Raw genomic sequence first — 10,534 nt, 5'->3', positions numbered from 1 at the left:
GTGGACAACACCCAGCATGCATGTGCATTTTATTTTTAGGATGCTAGACATATTGCATACATCCTGCTTTGTGTGAAGCCTGTACAAATGTAGGATACTGAATGGCGTGCTCTCAGTTGTGAATCAAACTTTCCATCAATATTCTCCAAAGAATGGTGTGTGCTCAATCTAAGTCATAAAGCTGTTGAGGATGATCGTGTACCACATGATCTTGTCCAATGTAGATAATGACTTAGAAAATTCTTGAGCAATATGGTGAAAAATAGAAAAGAGAATAAAATAGAACAAAAAAATGTTTAGAAGAAAATGGAAAAAAGCTACCTAGAGGAGTCCAATGAAGACCGTTCTTCTAGTGTGGGAGCTACCACTTCTAAGTCAAAATACAGATGGAAAAAGCTACCTAGAGGAGTCCTATGAATACCGTTCTTCTAGAGTGGGAGCTACCATGTCTGAATTAAAAATGTTCAAGAAAGTTTGAGTCCAACTTGTGAGTGTTGCCAAGAGGTGTTGCCAACACCTGAGTACAGACTGATCACTGTTTAATCACATGTGTGTGTATTTCATTTCTTTGATCATATTTTAGGCATAAACTTAGGTCATTCATACTGTTGTTTTGTGAATTCATCATGTCCAGTGGGCTACCAGTTTTTGATTCATGAAATTCGAAGAACACCCTAACCAACGTAATTTTGAAATATCTTGATTGCTAATTGTTTGTGGGGTTAATTCGATCTATTGCTGACTGGTTACTTGAAATAATAAGTACACTGGTTCAGAAAGTTACCGTTGGGTGAGAGTAAAAATTGAGTTGAAAAGGTGCTGAAGTTGCGGTTCAACAGAATGTTACCGTTAGAGAGGTGTGCTTAAATATTTAGGGATAAATAAGGAACAACTTTACGGCTTACTATTTTCCCTCATATTCTAAAATCTCTCCTACCCTAACTATTTGTTTTCTTTTTCGCGCAAAAGTATCTGTGTTCTTCGTAAATTTCTGTCTTTTTCGAACTTTCCTACTTTGCTATTCTCTATTTCGCAGATGGCTGGCTTTGATCCTCAAGACATTAGGAGTGAAATGGCTGCGAGCATGGGCGACAAATCACCTGACACAACACCCACATCCGCAACCGATGTTGTGGGCATGGAAATTGTGGGTGTACCAGAAGAACCAATCCCGCTGGAAATGATCGCTCCTGGTGAACCTGGGAACGAAATCACTGTCGAGAATCCCCCAAATTTTGAGGCCGTGAATAGAGCCTTTCCCCCTGCTCCTATGCGCCGTAAGTCAAAGAGACAAGCAGGGTTCGATCCTGACTTTGTCCCTACCAAGAAACCAAGGACATCCACCGTCCCATTTATTCTGGACCCTGATTTCTCATCTGGAGACGACTCCAATGATGATGATTTTGAGTTGGTGGCTCGCCCCAAACCAACTGTTGCTGCTAAGGAATCTGGTTCTACTTCTGGTAGTCAAAAGCCAAACCCATTCACGGATTCTCATGAAGCTGCAGAAGAACAATCTCCTGGTGAACCTGAAGATGATGAACAATCTTTGGCAGAGTTTCTTGCTCAGCTCAAAGAAGATAAGGCCGCCCGAAAACAAATGGCTAAGGAGAATGAACCCGACTCAGAAATGATGAAGGAATTCGAGCAAAACCGGCCTGGTGCCTCTGATGACTCCTCCTCATCGTCTGTATCTGACTTTGAATCTGAGGAACAAGGTGATGATGCATCTGAGGACATTGACTCTGAATCTAGCGAGTCTTCTGAAGATGACGCTACTGATGTTGCTGCCGGTGTTGAGGTGGATGTTGACAACACCGAGCACAACATTGACTCTGCTGACTATGATGTGAGTAAGTCTTTTTCCCCCAAATTTTATTCTGAGGATGCCTTGGCATTATGGCCGCTGTTTGTTCAGATAGAGTTGGTTGAGGAGAAAAATATTGATGTCACTGCCTATGGGAAATACAACCTGGTTGAGTTTCTCAAAAACAGAAAGTTGCTATCCACAGTCACCACTGTTATGCCCTACTGTCGCCGTGTGGTGTTAGAATTCTACTGTAATCTTCTGCGCAGTGTTGGACATGAGGAATCGGTGAAGTATGGGAGAGTGTTTGTTCGGGATCATATCTACAAGTTCTCCCCGTCGGTGATCAATGAATTCTACAACACTCCGGATCTTGAGGAAGCTGACGAGGATCTTGACATACATGCTGTCACCTTTGTGCTCACTGGAGGTGTGATCCAAGTATTCCCCGACTATCCCAAGAAGCTGAGCGCTGCTAATCTCACGTCCTTCTACTCTGTCCTACATAAGACCTCCATTTGGAATTGGACCCCGTCAACAAATTCCACCACTGTGACCAGATCTCAAGCCCTGGTTTTGTTTAATATTGGCACTGGAAGGGCCTTTAATTTTGGGAGGTTGGTGTTCAGGACAGCATTACAATATGCTGAAGGGGACTTCAAGAAGACTAAGCTACCATATCCCTCACTGATCTATGGGATCTTGGAGTCTCAAGGGTTCATTAGGGACATTGATGAAGATCTCTGCCTTGTTAGAGACTCCCTGAAGATTTCTCCTGTGTATTTTAAAGGCAACAGACAGATTGATCTGCCGTGGGTGATTTCCAGTGTTGCTCCGGATGTTGGCAACACTGATGATACAACATCTGAACATGTGCCTGAGACAGCTGAACAGCCACCTACAGATGTTCCTCCTACTGGTTATGTCACACTGTCTATCTCCTACATTCAAGCTCAGATTGCCTATGGTCGACAACAGATTGAAAATGCCAAGAAAACCATTGAACATTATGAAAATCAAGTGGCTGACTATGAGCTTCTGCTGGGTGAAAGTGTCCATTCTGGACAAAAAGGGGGAGTAGATATGTAGATACAGATATAGCTGGAACCAGTGGAGCAAAAATGGCTGATGATGATGGCAGTAATGAAGGATAATGAGATTTTGAGTTTTTTTTCTCTCTTGATGGTTTTAGTATTTTAGTAGTCCTTTTATTCTCTCTGATCTTTGTTCCTCCTGATTAATGAACTATTTCGGTGTTATGATCTGAATGTTGCAACATCTAACATACAACACCTGTGTGAATTGTATTTTTCATCAGGGGAAGGCTTAACGGTAGAATTCAGGGGGGAGTCAACTAAAGTTGGCTGAGTCACTGATTTGCTAACTCAGGGGGAGCTGAGATGTACAACCATTTTTGGGTTGTTTTGTCCAGAAAGGCAAAAAAGGGGAGATTGAAAGGAATTTTATTCCTTGATATATTTTCCTTTTTTATCTTTAATATTTTGCCTTTCTAGACATGAGGATAATCTCGAAATTGATGATATGATCTCTTATAAATTCAATATGTGATATAAGACTATATTTTGATATGACTCGTAATATCTTTAAGATATTATCCTTGTTTTAAAAAGAGTTTGTTTCCTAATGAAATTGGTTTTTCTATGTTAAATAGGACTCAAAGGAGAAGAAACAAAAGTGTGAGAGAGTGACGATACAGAGCAAAAACTTTCGGAGAGACAAAGATGCATTTGTACGAAGAAAAGGTTTTCTGATTGAAGCCATCTCGTGATTGATAACTTGTTGCTGTGAAGTGCTGCCAACATCCGAAGACAACACCTAATCACCGTGTTGATTAGTGTGTGGAGTTTTGAAGATTTTTTTCACTTCTCAGTTGATGCATCCTATGTATTTTGGTTATACGGTTTGTTAGAGGTTTAGGATGCAATTTGTTACTCGCCTTAATAAGGGAGTTGTTTTATTCTTTCACTAGTATTGGTTTTTGTAAACTTACAAGTTTTTCTAGTGAACTATTTTGCCCTGAGGCACCGCACAAGTATTTTATACTTGTGCATAATTTACATCTCGTATCTCGTATTATTATCATTATTCCAGCTACGTGTAGGTGTGTTAAAATCATAATTTCCACTGCATGTTGTCGTGGGTATTACAACACCTACGCATAACACCTACATTCTGATACACACAACACTCACTCTCAACTCACACATACACTGTGGAAACAGAACTTTCATAGTGAAATTTATATCGATTAATATCAACATTAAACTTTCACCCTAGAAAATGTATTCTTATCCACATTTTGGGTAAGATTAATCTTAATTCCATTGTTAAATATATTATAACATATTTAAAAATATAAAATTCAATTATAATCATTAATAACATCTACGGTTTTTTTAAAAATTTTCATTATATTATTAATAATATAGGTGCTATTATTTTCTGTTTAGTGGATTGAGAATAATGATGATGATAGATTTGATAATAATTAAAAAAATAAAAGTGTTTTAAATTGTGCTACAATTTGCTCAAATAAGCTCCGATTGCACGAATTATTAAAAATTAAATGCATCAAACAGTATGTATAAACAAATTCCAATAAATCACAAACAAAATATTTAATTCATCACCTTTCTTTAAAAAATCGACAATAAATTGTTTTAATTAATTATCGTGCTTGAGATTACTATTCTTTTTTTTTAAAAAAAAGAAATGAATTGAATGTTTTGTTATATTTTGTTTAATCATTGATAATGTTTTACGTATTAAATTTTAAATAATTCGTGCATCGGACTTGTTTAGCAAAGTATAATACAATTGGGAGAATCAAATAGAGCAGATGATTTCGTCCCAAAATTGAACAGTTAGAGGTACGATTTTGGTTATGGTTTATAATCTATGAATATTTCATTTTTGAATGAGTAGGATTGAAACTTAAAATTTTCACATTAAAATTTATCGATTTTAAAAAATAATAGTACTACAACTAATATGGTAATCAAAATAATTAAATGTAATCAATAATCATTTGAAAAAACTATAATTTTTGGTCTAATATGTTTAATTCTTTGCGATTTTGAATCTCTATACTGATAAATTTCATTTTTAGTCACATACATTTAATTTTTTGACAATTTTAGTCTTTTCGTAGGAATATTGATGTCACTAAATATGTCGGTGGTAAATTGGTGTCATCTTAGCGCTACATGGAAAAATGACTAAAATTTGCAAACACAAAAGTCAAAAATATCTGACTAAGACTGAAATTTTATATTATAAAAGAACAAAATTTCAAAAAGAAAAATATATATGCAAAATTACAGGTTTTCCTAATAATAATATTACACAAATATTATGAATCAATTTTTTTTAAAAAAAATTAATTATATCATTTAAATTATTTATGTTTATTCGAGTACTTTGAAACTTCTAAGCTTAATTTCAGATTTCGCACAAGTCCTGCACGGTACCAGTTTCAATATTGGTTCTTGTTTTTTATTCTTAAGAATAAAAATCGAATTACAAGTCATTGTTTTTTATTTCAATTTTGGAAATTAGTTTTAAATTTTTTGAGATTGTTTTCAATTTTCAAAGGGATCGAAATATTAATAACATTGAAATTTTAGTATCGTAAATGGTATATTTTGCGTTTTAGTTATATAATTTATCAAAATTTGATTTTCGCTAAGTAACTTAATTTCTAATTTGGTTTCGGTCTTTTTTTTGCCGAATTCACTAAATCCACCAAATATTGCTCATTTGACATCGATCATCTCATACATGATTGTTGTGACAAAAAAACATATATTATACATATTAAATTAAATTATATCTAAACAAAAATAGAGAAAAACAAGAAGTTTGTTCTCATTTTTTGAAATATTGTGTATCGTTTTGTATTGTTTACTCTCTTTGTTTTAGTTTATATTTATTTTAATGAGTGTAACATATATTATTCTCGATGTGAGAATCAATGTCAAATAAACAACACTCGATTGTTTATTGGCTTCTGACAAAAAAGACCAAACCAAAAAATATAGAGTTGGTCTCTTGTGAGACGGTTTCACAAATCATTATCTGTGAGACGGGTTAACTCTACCCATATTCACAATAAAAATTAATACTCTTAGAATAAAAAATAATATTTTTCATAGATGACCCAAATAAAAGATATGTCTCACAAAATACGACCCGTGAGACTGTCTCACACAATTTTTTGCCAAACATATATCCTAAGTTATTGGTTAAAAATCAAATATTGATGTCAAATGAGCGACATTTGGTGGATTTAATGAATTCGGCAAATGTTGACAAATTATATGATTAACAAACCTTACACATGTCAACTTAGGGTCAGTTTGGTTAGGTGGATAAAGGATGGATTAATAACTAATCATTCATCATCCTGCGTTTGGTTGGAATATTGTATGTTCTTAGTTATCCTATTGGCCCTCATTTGGGCCCGCACTGTACTGACGAAGTGTGTGATGCCTTATCACTCTTTGGAGGTGTGATTCTTTGTGCATGTTTATGATTAGAATAGTTTATTACCATTATAATCTGACGTAATTGTTTATAGTTTTTCAACAACTCGTTAATTTTTGAGATAAAATGTGAAATTAAGGTTGAAAGAAAAAAATGATAAATTAATTACAAAAGAAAATGGTTTTCAAAATACTAAAAATAGATATTTTTTAAGCTTAAAAAAATAGATATTTTACTTCACAATATATCACAAAATGTACACATTTTTAAAAAGGTTTAATAATAAAACAGTAAGAAAAAATAATAACATATTAAGAATTACAATAATACTAATAAAAATAATATATACGTGATAAGAATAGTAATAAATAATAATAATTTAATAACTATCATATTATTTTAAGAATATATAATTTAATTAACACTTGGGGCATTTTGGTCATTACAATAAAATTTACAAAATTAATCCATCATTTTAAAATAATACCAAACACCATGTTATTTATCCCACCATACTATTAATCCATAACTCTCATTTTTTAATCACTCTAATTACTAATCATTTATTTATCCCATCACACATACCAAACGGAGCCTTAAATGACTAAATTACAATTTATCTCGAAATAATTATATAAAAAAATAAATCGAACGTTCATTGTCTTGTAAGTTATATGATTTAGGAATATTTATGTCAATGCACTCTGAAAATTGTTCTTGAATTACCAAATTTAGCCTCCACGTATCTATCTATCTCTATCTATCCAAACCTCTCTATTGACCAAACCCTAACCCAAACATCAATTTTTATTCATCCTCTCTCTCAAATTACAAAATTTCATAAAACAGTATACAGAATCATATGTAATTAGTTGGAAATCAAACGAGATGGAAAATTTAGTCTCCACCTATTTTACTCCCGTTGAATTAGATTCCTTGTAGCTTCTGATTCTTGAGCTTTCGTATACCCTCTCTCAATTTCCTCTATTTCACCGAGGATTTGCATTGGTTTTGAAGAAGGAAGTTGAATATACATAAATAGTTTCGAAACAAGCGATGGATCAGCTAACTCACGGTCGTCCTCGCCATTTACCGCCACCTTTCCACGGCGGAGATCTTCAGCTCCACCAGCATCAATTCCTGCAGCATCAGCAGCACCGCCGGAGTCTCGAAGACGAACAAAGCGGAAACGGCAACCCACTAAAGGGAGATCCGGATGAGAATTATGGCCTCACCTCCACCAACACAGCCGATCAAGAAAAAGAGATGGAGCAACTGGGGACTGATCAAAACGAGGTAACAAGAAGACCTCGGGGCCGCCCCTCCGGCTCAAAGAACAAGCCTAAGCCTCCTATTATTATCACTAGAGATAGTGCTAACGCACTCAGGTCTCATGTTATGGAAGTTGCGAATGGCTGTGATATTCAAGAAAGCATAACAATCTTCGCCACCAGGCGGCAGAGGGGTGTTTGCATATTGAGCGGAAGCGGCGCCGTGACGAATGTAACTCTCCGTCAGCCTTCTTCTCCTGGTGCGGTTGTGAATTTGCATGGAAGATTTGAAATTCTCTCTCTTTCGGGATCGTTTCTTCCTCCTCCGGCTCCGGCGGCAGCGTCTGGACTTACTATATATTTGGCCGGCGGGCAAGGACAAGTGGTGGGGGGGACGGTAGTTGGGCCTCTTCTGGCTTCCGGGCCGGTGATGATAATGGCTGCGTCTTTTGGTAATGCAGCTTATGAGAGGCTGCCTTTGGAAGATGAAGAGGCGGCACTGGCGGGAGGAGGACAGCTGGGATCGCCGCCGCCGCCGGGGATTGCGGGGCAGCAAATGATGAGTGATCCAAATGCGAATATGTTTCATGGAATGCCCCAAACTAATCTCATGAATTCATGCCAATTACCAGCTGAAGCTTACTGGGGAACAGGTCGTCCTCCGTTTTAATATTTATATTCCAGAATCTTAAAATTATGACATGATTTCACTTCTAGTTCTTGCAAATTATTTGGCTTTAATTCTTCTTTTTCTTGATCTTTTTTTTTAAAAAAAAAAAATTCACATCGTACTTTGATCATTTCTTGACTTTGATGGAAGAGGGATGTACAAATTCATGAATTTTGTGGGTTTGATCATTTTGTGAGAAAATTCTCCTCGTGTTCTAACCTCAAGTCCTCGAATTTGTTGTTGCAGTAGTATTACTTCTGCTTCTGGTACTTTAAGCCAAAGAACTAAGAGTTTTTTAGGTTGCTTTTTTTTATTTTATTTTTTTTTCTTTTAAGTTTTCCATTTTAGCATACATGGTATCCAAAAACTCGTACAACTCAACCCTAGTTAAAACATCTTCACTTTAGAAGACATATATAAATCAATATCTTTGTGAATGTGTGTATGCATATTTGAAAAAATAATAAAATCCCATTAGCAAAAAGCATCATTAATTTAATTATATTCAACTCTACACTTGCAGATTTAAGCCTCCCCATGATCCAAAATTAATGAACGTAATTTTTTTTTCTCAAAAGTACTGAAAGAATACTGTGCTGAAGGATCGCTCAAATTTTTTCTATCGATCGGTATTATTTTTCGCCTTGAATGGACAATTCCCAAAGTGCGTAGACTCCTACGAATGATAGATAAATTTCATTAATGTTTCGTGTCTATTAGTAACACGAAAGTTATTAACATCGTGTGAATGTTTTGCCTTTTGCCATTTTTTCGATGAAAGCAAAAATTTATTTTCTTGTAAAATCATTTTAAAAATAGAAATAACTCGATCCAAAATACTTTTTTTAATATTAAATTAGTATTAAAAATCAAACTAATATGAATATGTCTCTCCTCCGATCCATTGTGTGTGTTCTTCCACAGCAGACAGTAAGATATAATTCCAAGTTTCAAGGCATATATTTGGTAGGCAGTTGGCGAGAGATTTTGACTGCATGCAAATGGGGGTTTGGTTGATAATAATGGGATGGGACTGAAAAAAATTAGAGCCTAGAGGTATGGGGCAGAAACACAACATCGTGCCTTGATTTCTTGCATGTTTGACTCAGTTCCGGAGACATGAACATCGGGTACTGTGTCACACGTGCATTGGCTCTGAATTAACCTAATTATTTCTACTTCTTACTAGCTAGGCATGAACAATGTTGTCTATGTTTCCCGCCTCCAATTCAGAAATTTTATCGCATTAACTACTGTTTGTATTTTGCACTTAATCTTATAGTACTTACTGTACCGAAAGATCTGGGACGATTATCATTGGATTAGTGTCGATAATTTGAACTTCGTTGCTCCATTATAACTTAATAAGATTTATATTATATATGCATGCATCGATGCATAAACATCTCGAGCAACGTTAAAGTCCTTCCCACTGTCTCTATCTACCTATAAATACGCGCGCGCGCACATATACATACATATTAATGAGAAGGGCCTACAAGGTAATGTGAGCAAATGACGAGTAGGTCTAGATTCAGGAACGTGCACGGTTCAGTGTATTAAGACTCTATTTTATCTAATCTACCACTGCATGTCTTGCCTTTATTTTCCCTTTCACATGCATTATGATGCATCAACTAGTTCTAGAGTTGGGATTCAACAAGTTAATACAAGTAGGGAAAACTATTACTGAAAAAATTAAAATTTTAATGTGAAGTTATTTCAAATTAGAGTTTTCATTCCCAGTAAATAGCCTCCTCTCATATCAGTCTAACTCGTTTATTAATTAATATTCCAGTTTTTGGGACATCGCCTCCATTCAATTATGTACGTATCGCTAATTAAGTCTTTTTGACTTTCTTTAAAATCTCCAAAATATACAAATAATTTAGCATTTAATTTGATAAGAAAGAGTACTGTTCGTATGGACGTGAAACTGATCGTGAGAAAATTCTTCCATAAATTCGCATAAATCTTCTGGCGTAACTAAATATTTCAAGTACTCGCACAAATTAAAGTGCAACCGGGTCGGTTTTGGATATGAATATTTTTTTAAAAAAAATTTATGAACTTTTTAAACACACAGAGCATAGATTGATTTTCATAGAGCAACGATACATTCTTGTCGTCTTATCAAATTTATTATTCGCGTTCGGTTGCATATGTAGCTTTGAATTTAAAGTCGATATTTTAATTGAGAAGCAGTGAATAACAATCAAATTTGGCCAATAGTTACGAGTATCTCTACTGAAATCAAAATATTTCAGATTTCTGAAGACA

The 10,534-nt window shown here is 35.0% G+C and overlaps 1 protein-coding gene across 2 annotated transcripts; it reads left to right on the top strand.

Moving 5' to 3' along the window:
• The first annotated feature begins 7,058 nt into the window (after window positions 1–7,058).
• LOC142528070 (AT-hook motif nuclear-localized protein 22-like) lies at window positions 7,059–9,487 on the top strand. Of its 2 annotated transcripts, none has more exons than XM_075633120.1 (2): window positions 7,059–8,237; window positions 9,182–9,487. In XM_075633120.1, exons 1-2 carry the CDS (start codon window positions 7,370–7,372, stop codon window positions 9,193–9,195), a joined length of 882 nt encoding a protein of 293 aa, XP_075489235.1. In that variant the 5' UTR covers window positions 7,059–7,369; the 3' UTR covers window positions 9,196–9,487. The 2 variants fall into 2 exon arrangements, with proteins under 2 accessions (XP_075489235.1, XP_075489234.1); XM_075633119.1 differs by having other exon boundaries at window positions 9,179–9,487.
• Window positions 9,488–10,534: the final 1,047 nt, after the last annotated feature.

This window comes from Primulina tabacum, chromosome 15 (assembly GCF_025594145.1).
Source record: "Primulina tabacum isolate GXHZ01 chromosome 15, ASM2559414v2, whole genome shotgun sequence".
Taxonomy (NCBI): Eukaryota; Viridiplantae; Streptophyta; class Magnoliopsida; order Lamiales; family Gesneriaceae; genus Primulina; species Primulina tabacum.
The sequence above is the reverse complement of the archived record's forward strand: the minus strand, read 5'-3'. Positions and strand labels throughout refer to the sequence as shown.

Bases quoted from the DNA above. Each gene is read 5' to 3' on its own strand.
- LOC142528070 (XM_075633119.1), top strand. From the start codon at position 7,370: ATGGATCAGCTAACTCACGGTCGTCCTCGCCATTTACCGCCACCTTTC.